The following is a 15,887-nucleotide window of genomic DNA, read 5'->3' as shown; positions in this document are numbered from 1 at the left end:
TTGTAGGGGTGTACGTCAACCCATCCACGCCTTGACCAATATGTCCATTGAATAGAGATGTGACAATTCAAACAATATTTTACGGAAGTTGCTCTTTTATTCAGTGACTGAATTTGATTGCTTAGTAATGTGTCTCGTGAGATTACTGGACATGGATACGGACAATTCGTTTCTGTAAGTAGGTGGACTTTACGAGGTGTCTTGTCAATATAAATGTGCCTCTGTTGACGGTTGCCCGATGGCAGACAAAGGCTAAGGTGTTTGATATGTCCCCGGCAGAAGTGAGTTCATTCTTTATGACTGACGAGGCCAACAGTTTTAAAACTCGAGACGACACTACCGGACAGTGTAGTTGACGCGGTTTCTCGCTTTATCATTCACGTGGGTAGAGGGGGTAATATAATATGTGGTTCACCATTCTCATAACGGTTCCCCTCAGATCAATGATACTGACATGGACATTTTCTAATGAAGCCATTGCTTGATCTTGTCTGCTGCAGTGTTGATGAAATACTGGCTTGTGGCTGCTTAACGTCTCGGTCTGAGGCAACAGACGATGAGTCGGTCGTCTACGGCAGATCAATATTTCTATCTTGCCACACTCGACCGATGAACCGATACGCGTTCGATGAAGCGAAGCTAAGCTAGCCAAAGCATCTGAATCCGATATCAGAGAGGACTTCGACCTGGCAAGGGCGGGAAGAGACGGGGCTGGGCAGTTGTGCCCTTCCCCTTCCTGGAGCTGGGAGAAAGAAAAAGAAGACGAACATGAGGAGAGCCTTGCTGGCAGCTATTTCGGGGATGATTGCTAGGTTGTGCAAGATTAGCAGCGGCATCTCTTCGTTGAGCATACATTCTGTACCTCGTCTGCTGCATTGCGGCCGGAAGGGCTCCGACAATCCGCGCAGCGCCATTGGGTCTCGTAGAAGAGACGCCATCGATCATTGCGAAGGTTGTTGCCGCAGACACTAAGACACCAAGGACAAAGGCACACATCATTTCTTTCCAAGGCCGAGTACTCTGAACAGAGAACCAGCTGAAGCTCCGGTCGGTTGCGAAGTTAACAGCTCAAAGTCCCCATTTGTAACGCCAGGATGGCACAACCGCCTTCCCATCTAGGCGGAAAAGGGGGGTTGGTGAACATGAATGTGTCTGATGTTGGACCACGAGGCGCGTCAACCACTGTTTGCCTTGCATGTGCATACAAATTTCGAAGCGAGCAGAGCCAATTGGCCGTTAAGCTGCGCTCTCTCTGTTGGTTCTAGAGATTCTGCAGCCTGCCGCAGTTTTTCATCAAACCCATGTCGCAAAACTATGGGGATCAGATGCCTACAAAACCCCTCTTTCAGTCCCGTCACAAGGAGTTTCTGTTGTTGCAACTTGCGTCTCACTCTTTTCTCGCTCTGTTTCTCTATCGAGAGATTTCCCCTCAAGTTGAATTGATCGATACGCGGAGGAGGCAGTCTGAAAGTAGAAATGGCCGATTCACCCAGAGCCGTGTCGGGGGAGAGTCCGTCAACGACGGCGCATCTTGAGCCCGAGGAAGAAGGAAATGTTGGTGACGTGTTCTAGTCTTGTTGGCAGTAGACAAGTGCATCGCTGACACGGACAAATGCTAGACAACCGACGATGCCTCCTCGATCGATGAGCGCATGTACGAGGCCTCGTATGACGGAGCGACGAGCATCCGATGCTAATCAGGCACTGTAATTATAGTTCCAATTTCACCGCCTCACTATCATCAAGTGTTGTTGATTATCCTGTGGAGTATGGTCGCCGGTATCACGCCTATCGACCCGGCAGTACGTCCGAACATATTGCCTTTTTTTTCTCTTTTTCTTTTGGCTCTCCTCTCGCAAGATCTGAAATGACCCTCAGCTTACAAATTCCCAAATGATGAGGTTTGTTCCAAGTCCCGAGGTATCCAGTCGAAAGGCAGAAGTTTAACAAATCAAATTTAGAAGGAGATGGACCGACTTGATCTCGCTCATGCGATGATTGTCAAGGCGACTGGCAGCAAGCTCTTCCATGCCCCTCTTGAATGGGATAAGGTCCATTTGATTCTAGATATTGGAACGGGTACCGGACTTTGTATGAAACCCTACTTAACCCGACTTGATGTGGAAAGAGTAGGAATTCATAACGTAATTTTGTAGGGGCTGTTGAAATGGGTGATATTTTTGAACATGCCGAGGTAAGCAAGCTATGATATATTCTCCGCGTCTGCTGTGAAGGCTAATATCATTTTTAGGTTCATGGGAATGACTTGAGCGCCATTCAACCCAAATGGTCAGTCCTCTTGGACGCTTATTGTTAATTACGACTGACGACAAAAGGGTTCCTCCCAACGTCAAGTTTGAGATTGACGACGTCGAAAGCCCCTGGGTCGCGCACAAAAAGTATGACTTCATCATGTGCCGCTACATGACAGCCTCAATCGTGGACTGGCCCAAGCTGGTCCGAAACATTTATGAGTAAAGAAACCCTCCCCTCCTCTTTTCCTCTGAGTATAACAACCCCAAGTACTGGTACTGATAAGCAAAAGCCATCTAAACCCGGGCGGTTGGGTAGAGCTCCTGGACATGAACCCCGAGTTCTACTCCGAGGACGGCAGCTACACGAAGGAGCACGCCACGTACAAGTGGAATCAAGGCTTTCTCAGCGCCATCAGGGCTGTGGGACGCGACCCTACTCCGGGACCCAAGCACGAAAACCGAGTCAGAGAGGCAGGCTTCACCAATGTCACGGCCGAAAAGTACAAGGCGCCGCTCACGCCCTGGGTTAAAGACCAACATTACAAAGACTTGGGTATGATGAACCTGGTTTTGACTGTTGACGGGTTAGAAGGCTTCTCTATGAAGTTGTTTACTGAAGTCCTTGGACGGACGAAGGAGGAGGTGGAAGTGGAGATTATGAGTGTGAAGAAGGAATTGAAAGCCAACCCGCCCCCTTTCCATGCCTTGGTTGAATTGTAAGTTGATTCTCTTTGTGGTTTCCCGCTCCCTCTTTCCTCTGTTTTTCTGTGCTGTCTCTGCCTAGGCAGGCAGGTCTGAGATGACGTGGAGCGGATTGCTGATATGCGGGTCAACAGCGACGTTGTGTATGGGCAAAAGCCAATCACGCAGTCGAAAGATTAAGCTCGAATGTGAGGAATTCAAGCTATCAATTCATTTCGCCGTCGGAGATTCCGTCCGGATATGTAAGACTACATTTGATACCCATCTAGCAAGTCAACATAAGGCAAGAGCCAGCATCTTTCCCGACAGTCTCCCATTCTTGTGCCAAAATGAATCGATGACGTCCCATGTGTACAAAATACTGCCATTATTTCTCGGCCGCAATAACTTCTTTCACCATTCCAAACCCCCCTTTCCCCCGATGCCCCTCAACGGTGGATCCTTGAATACCGATAAAGTAATGGCATGACACGCTTCCACACATCTTGGAGAAGCTATCGTATGATCGGCATCGGAGCAGGGCGATCTCCTTGGTGAGCCGAATACACTGGAGGGGCGGGTTCGAGTTCTCCCAAATCCGAAAGCTCGAACCCGGCTTCATCGCCCCTCGCGACCGGTCTCTCGCATGTAGGGATTTTCCAAATCGCGTTGGAGTGCAAAACAACCCCGAAGACGACAAATGATATGAGGAACAGCAGCCACGTTGGCATGCCGTTGGCGTGGGACCTCCTCGTAGCGAGGCCGATTGCCGGAGCGAGGACCAACGTCGCCGCGCACTGCACCGTCGCCACGATGCCAAAGAGGCGGCCGGCGAATTTCGCCCGCACGGCTACGCCGAGCCCGTACAGCATCAGGGAGCAGCACAGTCCGGGGACGGTGGCGGCAACGGCCGCGGCTAGGATACCCCCGAGGGAGAAGAGTTTTCCTTTGCATAAGACGAAGATGCTGGCTAGAACCAAGATACTGGTCGAGGCGACGAGGCAGCGGTAGTCCCGTAGCGCGACCTTGTCGCCGGAGGGTCTTCGGTGGTAGCCACATACGGAGGGGAGAATGACGCAGCTGATGAAGAATATACCGACGACTGGAGTCCAGTACCTCACGACGTCGCCACGGAAAGTACTCGAGGCGTTTTTGGGTGCCTCAGGCGAGTTGAAGCTGGCGACGTAGTACAAGTCGAGGGAAGAGGATGACGTTCTCGCCAGCGCGGTGATAAGACCGAAAATGGCGGGGAGAGGCAGAGCCCGGGAGGAGATTAGAGCGGAGAGAATGCGGTAGAGCGGCCGGATGGGCGGGTTGGCTAGTAGGATTTCTGGGGCCTCTTCTCTGTAGTTCTCGTGCTGTGCAGAAAGAAGCTCGGGAATCGCCAAGATGAGCGAGGTGCTGAGGCCAACGGCGACGAAGCCGACCAGGACCGGAATCTCGAAGTCCATCCTGGGGGTATATCTGTGGATGACGTTTGAAACAACGAGCCCCGAAAGGGCAGAGGACACCACGAAGCCGAAATGTGTCGACCGCTGCTGATCGTTTGTGGTGTCGCTCGTCATGGTCAAGATGGCAATCTCTACAAACGTCCTTCCAGCGCCGATGACGATGGAGAGCGCCCAGCGCGCCCCCCAGCTCGTGGTCCAGATGGTTGTGATGAGGATGCCGGAAAAGATTAGCCAGAGGCAGGTGCCCAAGAGTAGGGCGGCGCGTCGGCCCCTGGAATCGGCCATCTTGCCCACGGGATAGGCGAAGAAGAGGCCACCGGCGGCCTGGCAGACCTGGAGGACGATCTCCGTCCACTCGAGCTGCTTTTCTACGGCATCAATGTGACAGTACCTGTCGACGACGGGCACTTCCTGGGGTAAACCGTAATGTTGTCGGCAGATGACTTGTCGCAGGTATTTTGTGATGGCACCCTGCACCACAGAGGCGCCGAAGCTCATCATGAAGACCATCAGCATCAGGAGTAGAAGTATGCGATTGCTCGAGACTCGGGCAGCTGGCACGCCGCTCGCTGATTTGATTGGGGGCATTGTGAAGTGTCCGTCCTTTTTTCGACTATTTTATGGATGGCGAGGGCTTCTGGCGAAGCTTCCGACAGTGCAGTTTGAAAGTTATCCTGTATGTTCGGGAGTCAACGTAGAAGTAGAAGCCAAAAGAATAGCGAAGGAATCGTAGCAACCTTGAAGAGAGATGCGTGGGTATCTCCGTTGAAATGCTTGAAGTGACCCATGGAAGTATCAAACCTTGGCCAGGGGAGTGCACGATCTTACGCAGTCACGCCTGCGCCTCGTAGTCAGTTGCGGTCATACCATCAAATTTTCTTCGACCCTATAAGTCGCTGGCGTAGAAAGATCTCACATAGATGGCTGTCTCGGTTGGCTAAAGTTGACTTAATGACAAAGCTGTGAGAATCGTTTTTGAATCATGAATCGTGAACCTTGGTAATCCCTCACTCGTAGTCCCGCGAATAGACCTGTTTTCCGCCCACCCAGGTCTCCTTGACTTTAAGCTCGCGCAGCTCGTCAAGGTCCAAGTCCTCCAAAGGCTGATCAAGCACAACCCAATCAGCCAGCGCGCCCACCTTGATAAGGCCGGCTCGTCCCTCCATGAAGGCGCCGTAAGCCGGACCTTTGGTGAATCCGAGCAACGCTTCATCCAGGCTCAAGGCCTCCTCGGTGTGCCAGCCATCTTCACTTCCGTTAACGCCGTAACCTGTATGGGGGCTCTTCCGGGCGACGGCAGCGTATATACCCTGGAACGGATTTGGCGGCTCAACGGGGAAGTCGCTGCCGAGGATCGGGTGGGCGTCCAGGAGTGACCGCATCCGGTACGCCTCCCTTTTGGTACGCTCTGCACCGAGTCGTAGCTCGGCGTACTTCATATCCGAGGTCGCGTGCGTCGGCTGAATGGATGGGATAATACCAATGTCATGAATCCTCTTCTGGTCGTCCTCGTGGATAATCTGCGAATGCTCGATGCGAAATCGTCGTCGGGCCTGGCAATCTGCAAGGTCCTCATTGGGGCATACATCTCGCAGGCCAGCCTCCAGGGCATCGACAGCATAACGGTTTGCCAAGTCGCCAATGGCATGGATGTTGACCTGGTACCCGACGGATGCCCAGGATTTACCAAGTTGCGTCAGGGTCGAGCCGTTAACGAGGAGAGAGCCGGCGGTATCGGGACGATCGCTATAGGGCTCTATCATGGCGCTTCCCCAGCTTCCAAGAGCACCATCTGGGAAATGTTAGTTCCGATGGGTTGATCCAGATCACTTATCTTATATGACCTACCTGCAAAAAGCTTAACGGACTTGACGCTGAATAAATCATTCTGGCGGAAGACCCGCGCAGCATCATCGGGACAGAAAGTGTTACGCTGAGCACACTCCAACATTGCATACACACGGACGGTCCAATCGTCCGTGTGTGCCATTTCGGCGTACAGGTCGAGCAGGTCCGGAAAGACGCCGGCATCATGGATCCCGACTAACCCGACCTCGTTCAACTTCGCCATGGCGGCGGCAACGAATGCCCGCTTCTTCTCAGGCCCGGGCTTCGGCCACAAGTTGTAGATCAGATCCATGGCGTTATCACAGAAGACGCCCATGCCTGGCTCACGGACGATCTCGCCGCCAGGCACATCTGGGATGTCTGGGGGCAAGAGATCGAGCACCGCTTGTGATACCCACGCACAGTGGACGTCTATCCGGTCAAGCATGAAGTATTTGCCCTTCAGAGACTCGTCCTCCTCAATGTCTGTCTTATCGAGCATTAGGGACATCACTGGACGCAGTGGGGCGAAGCTAACTCACAGCAGTCGGCATCCTGCCGTACACCGACTGATCCCAGCCAATTCCTCGAATCCACTCATCCTTGGTGCCAGCATCAGCATGGCTATCAACGTAGTTCCTCAGGCGGCCTCGAACATCGTCCAAAGAAGAGGCTCCGAATAGATCGGCCGAGTAGAGAAACTCTCCATACTGACTCAGATGGCCGTGGCCATCCCACAGACCAGGAATGACGAAACCAGCTGTGGTTGTCAAGCTGGCATCGTCCCATGGAAACACGCGAGTGAATTTGCCGTCGGCGACCGTAAAGCACTGGGCTGACGGCTGGTCCTCGTCGTGCGTCCGGACACCCTGATAGCAGTACGTTTGGGTGTCATCGATCTCGCCCAAAAGAGGTTGCTGGAGGCGCACGACTGCGATTGCGACAACGGCGGCGGCGGCTGAGAGACCCAATCCCCACCTCAATATTGGATTTGATGACATGATGCTGGAATTCTAGCCTCTCATTGAGGTGATTAGTGTCTCAATTTGAATCATATGGCTTGCGTCCAGAAGGGCGAGGTCATGAAATTCGGTGTGGAAGGTCGATATCCTTATCGCGATATTTGATAAGGAAAGATTATCTTATCTGGCCTGGGGGAGCAGGGATGATGGGTTCAATTCCACATCTTTAAAGCAACATCCTCAACTTCATCACCCATTGTTCTCGAAATGTCCAACATTTCTAATGGCATGAAATATGCCGTGAATACACCATTGTTTGACGAGAAAACTGGCTACAAGGTTTCCTGTTTGTCTGGCGCGACCGGGTAGCGATGCTGGTCACAATAGGGGCATTGCTGCAAAACCGCTCTAGTTGCACCTCGGGACATGTCAAGACGTTGTCTTCGAGGCGATTGGGCAAACAGTAAACCTCAAAGGCCGGAAGATCCGGTGTCTTGGCGCCACGCGACTGCTTTCTGTAATGAATGCTAGCTCATGTCGTTAGAATACCTCATGAAGCTTGTTTCAACGGAGACAGGCCATCTTTATCCGCGTCTTACTTAGACTACTTACAACCCCAAATCTCACTCCAACGAGCTCTGTTTAATGATTGCAGGTCGCAAGCGTTGCCTGTCGCAGGCTCCCGTCCGTCTCACCGCTATCAATATAAACCCATCCTAGGAAGAGCTGCTTCATTCTGTCGAGGTTTGTGGACTTGACGCTGCTGGCATCGCATCCCCCCGTAAAAATGGCCATGGCTCGAGACCAGGTGGAGGCTCTCACGGAGAGAGACGTCCACGACCCCATCACGCCCGAAATCTTACTGCAGGTTTTGGGTGCGCCGCCCTTCGTTCCCGTGCCCGAGCTCATCAGCATTCGCGACCTTGGTACCGTGCCGGGCTCCGGCATCCGTCCAGGATTCGCCTACCGCTGCGGGATGCTCTAAGTCGCTATCGGAGTCCCACAGGCGCTGGACTGGCTGTCCGCTGACGTGAAGCGGGTTTTCGACATCCGCACCCTAGCGGAACGTGAGAAGCATCCCGACCCAGAAATCGAAGGGGTCGTGAACACATGGTTCGAGGGCACAGGCCTCCACGCCCCGCCCGATCTGAACAAGTTTGTTGAGGCGGGGGGCGAATCTGGAGTTCGCAAAGAATACCTGAAGGTCCTCGACTTGTATCGACCCACATTCCGCGCGATCTTGGAGCACGCGCGTGATAAGCCTCACGAGCCTTTTCTCTTCCATTGCACAGGTACGCAAAATTGGGGTTCTAACGAAGGTCGAAAATTGGCCGTCAGCCGAAAAGAACTCACTAACACAACCTTTGTAGCTGGAAGAGACCGCACCGGCGTGATGTCAGGTCTCCTGCAATCTCTCGCCGGCACCGGGCCTGAGGACGCTCGCTTCGACTACATGCTCTCGCGCATCGGCATCGAGCCCGCAAGGGAGCAGCTTCTCCAGCACGCCCGCGGCGGCGGCGGCGTCGTTTTCAACAACCACCCGGGCTTCTGCAACATGTGTAGCTTGCGGACGTCGTGCTGGGATTTGTTCGTCGCGGCAGTGCAGGAGGAGCATGGCGGTTGGGAGGGCTACGTTCTCACGACCTTAGGCTTTTCGAGCGACGATCTGGCCAGGATCAAGACCAATCTTTCTGGGCGTGAAGATCCGGCGTAACCTATGACAGCGTGATGATTGTAGAGGGCTCAATACAATGGATACAATGGATGAGCCGACGGCAATTATTGATAAGTTGTTGGAAATTTGTTCGGGGGCACTAAGTACATAATCGAGACGTAAGAAAGTTACAGGCGCGGTTGGTGGCCAGCCAGCTTCACGGTGATATTCTTGACTTGGTTCCTTGGCCTTGATAGAGGGCCATTCGTCTTAGAATATAGAGGAATGGCTAGATTTGCCCAAAGACGACATGACAGGCCTCGGCATCGACCAGTTCCCAGATTGCATCGCGCATTGCTTCAGAGACGGGGCACTTAGGGGAGAGGTCGTGAACCACATGGCCCAGCGCGAGTTCTGCCTCCCAGCGTCACAGTACCTCTCCACCTGGGTCGGGGGTAGTGTCGCTCGGTGTGCCGTTTATGACTGCTGGAAGGAGGACGCCAACTACTATTCTTACAACGAGCTTATTGCGAAATGGGCAGCTCAGGTCTGCAAGCCGCCTATTTCTGAAGCCACTTCGGCTACGCTGTTTACGTTGCCGACTGAAGGAACGGAGGATTCTCGAGGAGGCGCCTGGAAGGCATGATGACTTCACTTTACAGAAGCAAAGTGGCAGGAAGAGAAAGCTGGGGAAGGGGGGACGTCGATAGCATCGCTTGTCGCGCTTCAGACATTGTTGATGCATAATTTGACTGCCTGCCTTGGCCCTGAGATTATAAACGTTGATGATGAGAACGCTGCACCGTTGAGTGATCACCGTTAAGCCAAGACCGCCAACGATGTCATTTCCCCTCAGTGATGTTCCATTCCATCTCAGCCCAGACCCGATAAGATTCTCTTGATCTCGCTCGAATCGAGGCCACAAGTGGCCAAAGAGGTCTCGAGCCCGCAAAACTGACGTCGAATCCCTGGTGGTCCCCAGTCTGACCTTCGTCAGCGGCCGCAAATCCTCATGCCCATCCTTCCCCCTTCTCAAGGTCTCTCACGCCAGCGACCCATAGAACACGCACCGTATTTTCGATCAGCCAGTATGATACACACAAAGAGAAAGGCCAGTCATTGTACGTCTAATCATCCGCGCGGGGAGAAAACAGGAAACCGGGAAACCCGTTTGGGCCCAGACTTGGCCGTATAGGTATTACAAGCCACACCTATCTACGAACGAACCGTTGCGCATGACATCATATCTGCCAGCCACATTTAACCGTGCCACAACTCTAATTGGCGGAATCCCACTTCAGGCGCAAGCGCTTCTCTCCGAGCAAGAGACAGGGATATGAGGCTGGACCCAATGGGGTCCCTTCCTTCGACAGCACCTCGACGTCACCAGCCACAGGACCCTCCAAAACTTGTTTTTGGATGGCTTGGGCTTGAGGCTGGACGCTTCTTCGAGGATCCTCGCGCGGTCGCTCACCTTGACCTCACCTCCCAATTGAGTAGCAAAACGAGCGTTCACTTCAAGGTTATCGTTCTGGCCAACCTTGGCCTCCCCCCCCTCATACATAACAATGTCTGAATTTACCCCATGTCCTACCCGACGGAAGAACTGCCAGGGTCCAGGGACGTCACCCCTTCCCAAATTCAGGGCCCGATGACACCCTCCCTACAGTCCGTTTGTCTATTCCTTCGTCATCAGAGGTCACAAAACGAAAATAGGAACCAAAGTGTGGAACCTAGACGCAGGTTTCGGACCCTTTGCGCATCGATCCCACCAAAAGCTGCCTCATACACACCTCCCTTCATCCAGCGCTGGTTGTTCACACCTTGACACGAAAAAGAGTAGCCTTGTCGCCTTTGACCCAGTGTGCTAGTGTGTGTTCGTACGTATAGATCAGAGACCACACAAACGTAGATCCTCTGGACCTGACATCATTCCTTCCGGGGGCCCTGATCCCGCACACCAAACCAACGAACCAACTCCCCCTGTCTGTTCATGAACTTCCCACCCCGCGATGATGACATGCTCAAATCACACAACCTACATACGCCATCTGACCTAAACCCAACATACCTTATCCCAAAAAAGCAGTCTTCAAGAGAAGCATCAAGAAAACATATAAACCAGTCTCCCAACCCATCTACCAGTCTTTCTCTCGTCCTCATCAACAGCATCAAGCTTACAAACAAACCAAACCCAACCAAACAAACAACCACAACTCTCAAGACTTCAAGTCTACCCACCAAACAAACAAACCACACCTGAACCCAGCTTCCAAACCCCCAAAAAAAAAATCGCAATCATGCCTCTCAGATCCACCCGCCACACCACCACCACCGCTCCCCGCCGGAGCATCTTCTCCCGCCGCCGTGCCCCAGCTCACACATCCCACCACCACACAACCACAAAGACAACCCGCACCACCAAGCGCGGAGGCGGCGGCCTCTTCTCTCGCCGCCGAGGACCCGTCCACACGGCCCCCGTCCACCACCAGCGCCGCAAGCCCTCCATGGGCGACAAGATCTCGGGCGCCATGCTCAAGCTCAAGGGCACCCTGACACGCCGCCCCGGTCAAAAGGCCGCCGGCACCCGCCGCATGCACGGCACCGACGGTCGCGGCTCTCACCGCGCCCATCGCTACTAGATACGCGGCACACACACAAAAGATACCCCATTTGATCGCTACATGCGATAGACATCAAACAGCGAGTCTCTTATGTTAATGGTTTATGATGGATTTGGATACCTACTGTACTAGTACTATTGAAAGCGATTTGGTTTAAAGATACCATGTCTGTGTTACGATATGAAATACAAGATCAGAGTAAAAATATGTCACCTTCCACACACAAATGAATAAGTGACATAAACATTCGGTGCCACATGACTTGCTTGCCTTGGAAACGTGATTTTAACTATCTGAGCTTTCCCCTTACGGTCTCTAATTACACCAGATACCATCCTTTCACTGTGACATTCATCAACCAGCGTGGCATTTTTACGCAATATGGCGTATGAGAGAACCTTGTTGAGGTTTACTGAAGCATCCATCAGTCCACCCGAGAAACCCACGGGTGGGGCGCAAAGTGACACAATCTGAAAGAGTAGAGAATTGTTTTGTTGTCCTGCCGTGGATAAATTGGTCCACGAATGTTTTTGATCGAATTCGCACAACAACCAAGTGCCCATGACTAATAAGGCAGTAGGACTTGTATTAGGGTTGCTCAAACGTGCTTGGGAGTACTGGAGACCTGTTGACTTCAGGTCTCACGAAAAAGGAAAATTGTGGAAGGCGCAGCCGGACTTCGAAAGCAGTCCAAGTTGAAATTGGATTTATTTTTCTGCAGGATATTAGTTAATGAATCTTTTTTTTTTGGAGAAACCCACAACTTACACAAATTTGGGTCGGGCCAAACAAAGAATACGTTGGTAACTTAGTGGTACCAACTGACTTTTTGGCCGCGGAAATACTCAACAGGTTCGCCGATTGGCGCTTCGAAATTCCAGAAAAGAACGCAGGCAGGCTGTCTCCAAGTTGTTGAAGCCAGCTGTAGAAGCTTGTGGAATACAGCAGCGTTTTCAGGTCTTTCCATCGTGGTGAGTGGAAGTCGCAGAACCGCACACAAAGAACCCGAGGAAAGGGTCCAGCACCCAATGGTGCCACCAAAGACGATCCAATTTTTCGGACTCATCAAAGTCCCACGACCAAGCCCTAGAAACGACGTGGCTTGGGACCGCACGCAGTCACATCCTACTGCAACTCGTCAATATCCAGCGCATCAGAGTTTGAAGGTCGATTGTACGAAGTGTATCGAGGAGCAGGACGAGGGATTCTGGAAGTTGTGATCTGAGTGAATTCTTCGCGGGTGTACTGGCGCAGTGAGACGGTGCTGGCCTCGCCGACAACACTAGGCTTGGTGGCACGCTGCTTGGCCTCGCCCGACATCAGTGTGGTGTTCTTATCTTTCGGGCCCAGTGCAGCCGGTCCGATGAGGCCAGCAAACTTGATTCTGAGGGCCGGCTGCTCCTCGATAGGGGACAACTCGATTTGCTGAATGGCATACTCGCGGAAACGAGTCTCAAGGTCATCGAGATCCTCCTTGTTAGGCGACGGGTGCTTCTTGGTGCTGAGGTCAGGCTGATCATGGAACAGTCTCAAACTGCCCGACAACTTCAACTTTTTCGGAGTAGGACCAGGAGCACTGGGACCTCCCTCATTGTCGTTCATGAACGCAAGGTAACGGTCATCGGCCTTCGCATACCTCTTGGAGGGGCTATCGAGGGGAACGGCCTTTCGATCGGGTCGACGCGGGGTTGAGGCACATACGGGCTTCTCGGACAAGATTCCTTCGAGGTCAGTATCGAAATCCTTCTCAGCATCGAACGGATTAAGAGACGGAACCGGCGGGACACCGGTCGAGTCGATACTACTCTTGAGGTGATACTCAAAAGGAGTGGGCGTACGGTTGACTCCAACCTGTCCCGAGGAGGGATCGTCTGGTGAACCGCCGCTGCGAAGCGATCTTCCGTCATCAGGAGCGGTCTTGCGAATGATACGACCTCCAACGATGCTCTGAACCTTGTGATTGTGCAGGTTGTTCCCTTCGTTGAAGCGAAGCTCAATGGAGCTGACTGGAGATGCCTCTTCGACCTCCTCGAGGTGATAGTGCGCAGCAGGATTAGGCAGTTCGCATGTAGTCAAACCGACAGGCGCTGAGATCTTGCCTCTGATCCTTGACTCCGGGGTTGATGGCTTAGGCTGGAAGATGTCCAGCGCGTGGCGAACTTTTGAGATAACTTTCTTGCGACGAAAACCGGAAGTCTTCGATGAAGAAAGCGTATTGTTACCCGAACCAGGGGGCTTCAAGGCCTCGGTGGCAGCCAACATTGCCGCGACCTTGTCGCTGACCAAGTTGGGGTTGATCAAGTAGAATTCGGTGTCATTCTTTGCGCCCACATCCTTTTTGCCAAGTGGCGTAGTAGTTGACGCAGGCAGGAATAGAGGGTGTCGATTGCCAGGGTTGAGCATCGTGGTCTCGGAGTGCGGGAACGTAAGAACCACAGGACGATTCTCCGGGTCACCGAAGGCATCGATGTTCCTCTCTCGTTCACCTCGTGGACGTCGTGAGGACCTCTCAGGGATAACCGGAGCAACCTGGTTAGTTTCCGCAGCCTGAGCATCATACTTGAAATGCGCGGCGATCTCCTCCGATGGAAGATTGACAAATCTGTAGGCAGAAGCGGCCGTGGCCGGCACATTGGGAGATATCATCGGTGCCATAGCCATCGGCTCAGTGCCACAGAGGAGAACGGATGGGTGACTGCGCAAACCGTTGGGGTGGTGGTAAATCGTGCTCTCAAGCAAGTCGTTGGCCAAGCGGTCGACAGTCTGATCGGTGCTGCCGCCTGGAGCAGGGTTACTGAAGGGGTGACCAGGACCGCTTCGATTCGCAGGCAACGGAGGGGGAATGGGAGCTGTTACAAGTGTCAGCTGGTACCGGACAACACGACCAAATTGACATTTACCTTGAGTGTCTTTTTTCTCTTCCTTCTGGTTGCCTTTACCGCGACGATGCGGCGCCAGATTGGCAAGCGTGCTTGTGGACTTTTTCTTCATCGTACATGAGATACCTTGGTGCGGCAGAAGGAGTGAACAGGACGCCGAACGTCCTAGGGGGAAGGGAATGACGATGACAATATGATGAAGCGTGGGTTTTCGAAATTCTTGATGCTGCGAAGCTGTTCAGTGAGTGATTAGCCAACCTGGAATGGTTCTTTCGAAATACTTGATGCTGACGAACCCAAGCTGACGAACGTGGAGCGATTCTTCAGATGGTACTGATGGAGGTCAGGGAATGGTTTCGGGGCAGAATTTCCTCTCGATTTGACCTACCTTTGCAATGGGACTGGGGTCGTCTTCTTGAGATCAACTGTTGCCGACGCCAGCAACAGGCGACAGAGTTGATACTTGTGTTTGCTTCAGAGGAATTCGGGGATCGTGGGGTGCGAACGTGGGAAACACGACAAGTGCGCAAAAGAAAAAAAGAAGCGAGCGAACCGAGACCGCCCTTCCGTCTGAACAGGTTTTCCTGTGGGAAGGTTCGGAGTTTCCTCACCTCAACACCAAGCCCACAGTCGTGGCTTCCTGTTTCGAGCCCCCCGGAGGTACGCCCTCTGTTTCATTCGGCGTTTGGTTGTTCCACGGGGGCCAAGGGCGGAGACTCAAGCGGAGGTAGCCTATGACTTGCACTGGGAACCTCAGGAGACGATGCCTCAGTCTGCGGCTTGAGGGCCAGTCCAAGCCGCACTTTGGTCGAGCTCACGGAGGATAGGCTCGGTGGCTTTGTCTGAAAGTGAGCCAAAGTGACCCTGACTTGTAACAACCGACATTGTCATCTCTCGGTCTTGACTTGTGTGTGAAGCCTTCAACAAAGTCTTCATCCGCAAATAGTTGCAAAGGTTCCATAATGGGACCACTAAGGATACTCGAAAGACTTTGAGGTAATCTTAAAGGAGATTCTCGAGGATCTCGATTGTGCACCTTGTTAGTAAACATATTATATATTGTGGCTGAGGCGGAGATGTAGCTCGAGACATGAGAACGCCGTGGCTGATAGTTGCGCTGAAGAAAAGCAGGAAATCGGAATTGAGCAGAGTCACCGCCTACGATTCTCGGCCCGAAAGCATTCAAACACCAAGGCATTGACTACTCAGCATGATAGGCCGGAGATGGCGCTGTGCACGAGGTCAAGCATAGATAGCAGAGGGATCGTGCTAAACGATGCGAACATGGGGCGCAGCTTGGCTGGGTCAGGTCAAGCAGCACTTATTGAGACGCCGGGATGCTTCGATGAGAATCATCCACATTCTATCTAGTAGGACAACTCGAAATTCGGCTTCGGACTTGAGAGGATTGGCTCGATAGCGCCCAGGAAAAGAGGGAACGGAAACATGAAGCAGGTTGGTGTGTGCTACCAATTTGGATAGACCAAGCAACGAGAAAGGGAATTTTGAATACTTCTTCTTGATTGAATCAGACCTCTGTGCCAATCGCAATTA

General features: G+C 52.7%; 9 protein-coding genes across 9 annotated transcripts; 4 read left to right on the top strand and 5 right to left on the bottom strand.

Annotated features, from left to right (window-relative positions):
* Positions 1–1,476: 1,476 nt before the first annotated feature.
* Positions 1,477–3,137, top strand: CORC01_09173 (methyltransferase; the record flags this gene model as incomplete). Its single annotated transcript, XM_022620802.1, has 10 exons — positions 1,477–1,554; positions 1,620–1,654; positions 1,717–1,802; positions 1,879–1,901; positions 1,962–2,091; positions 2,157–2,194; positions 2,252–2,289; positions 2,337–2,474; positions 2,546–2,971; positions 3,092–3,137. The coding sequence occupies 10 exons, from the start codon at positions 1,477–1,479 to the stop codon at positions 3,135–3,137; spliced, it is 1,038 nt and encodes a 345-aa protein (XP_022472744.1).
* A 314-nt stretch (positions 3,138–3,451) lies between these two features.
* Positions 3,452–4,975, bottom strand: CORC01_09172 (major facilitator superfamily transporter; the record flags this gene model as incomplete). Its single annotated transcript, XM_022620801.1, has 1 exon — positions 3,452–4,975. The coding sequence occupies one exon, from the start codon at positions 4,973–4,975 to the stop codon at positions 3,452–3,454; it is 1,524 nt and encodes a 507-aa protein (XP_022472743.1).
* Positions 4,976–5,394: 419 nt separating this feature from the next.
* On the bottom strand, positions 5,395–7,215 carry CORC01_09171 (amidohydrolase; the record flags this gene model as incomplete). Its single annotated transcript, XM_022620800.1, has 3 exons — positions 5,395–6,179; positions 6,236–6,704; positions 6,757–7,215. The coding sequence occupies 3 exons, from the start codon at positions 7,213–7,215 to the stop codon at positions 5,395–5,397; spliced, it is 1,713 nt and encodes a 570-aa protein (XP_022472742.1).
* Positions 7,216–7,963: 748 nt separating this feature from the next.
* CORC01_09170 (uncharacterized protein) lies at positions 7,964–8,890 on the top strand (the record flags this gene model as incomplete). The annotated part of the gene is made up of 3 exons (XM_022620799.1): positions 7,964–8,102; positions 8,163–8,468; positions 8,547–8,890. 3 exons carry the CDS (start codon positions 7,964–7,966, stop codon positions 8,888–8,890), a joined length of 789 nt encoding a protein of 262 aa, XP_022472741.1.
* Positions 8,891–9,140: 250 nt separating this feature from the next.
* On the top strand, positions 9,141–9,476 carry CORC01_09169 (uncharacterized protein; the record flags this gene model as incomplete). The annotated part of the gene is made up of 1 exon (XM_022620798.1): positions 9,141–9,476. One exon carries the CDS (start codon positions 9,141–9,143, stop codon positions 9,474–9,476), a length of 336 nt encoding a protein of 111 aa, XP_022472740.1.
* Positions 9,477–10,759: 1,283 nt separating this feature from the next.
* Positions 10,760–11,002, bottom strand: CORC01_09168 (uncharacterized protein; the record flags this gene model as incomplete). The annotated part of the gene is made up of 1 exon (XM_022620797.1): positions 10,760–11,002. One exon carries the CDS (start codon positions 11,000–11,002, stop codon positions 10,760–10,762), a length of 243 nt encoding a protein of 80 aa, XP_022472739.1.
* Positions 11,003–11,130: 128 nt separating this feature from the next.
* On the top strand, positions 11,131–11,472 carry CORC01_09167 (uncharacterized protein; the record flags this gene model as incomplete). Its single annotated transcript, XM_022620796.1, has 1 exon — positions 11,131–11,472. One exon carries the CDS (start codon positions 11,131–11,133, stop codon positions 11,470–11,472), a length of 342 nt encoding a protein of 113 aa, XP_022472738.1.
* A 616-nt stretch (positions 11,473–12,088) lies between these two features.
* Positions 12,089–12,417, bottom strand: CORC01_09166 (uncharacterized protein; the record flags this gene model as incomplete). The annotated part of the gene is made up of 2 exons (XM_022620795.1): positions 12,089–12,169; positions 12,223–12,417. Coding segments are annotated over 2 exons (276 nt in total), but the record flags the coding sequence as incomplete, so codon positions are not given.
* Positions 12,418–12,579: 162 nt separating this feature from the next.
* CORC01_09165 (uncharacterized protein) lies at positions 12,580–14,445 on the bottom strand (the record flags this gene model as incomplete). The annotated part of the gene is made up of 2 exons (XM_022620794.1): positions 12,580–14,303; positions 14,355–14,445. 2 exons carry the CDS (start codon positions 14,443–14,445, stop codon positions 12,580–12,582), a joined length of 1,815 nt encoding a protein of 604 aa, XP_022472736.1.
* Between the last annotated feature and the right edge of the window lie 1,442 nt (positions 14,446–15,887).

This window comes from Colletotrichum orchidophilum, assembly GCF_001831195.1.
Source record: "Colletotrichum orchidophilum strain IMI 309357 chromosome Unknown Scaffold_81.1, whole genome shotgun sequence".
Lineage (NCBI taxonomy): Eukaryota > Fungi > Ascomycota > Sordariomycetes > Glomerellales > Glomerellaceae > Colletotrichum > Colletotrichum orchidophilum.
This window is presented reverse-complemented; position numbering and strand designations above follow the sequence as displayed.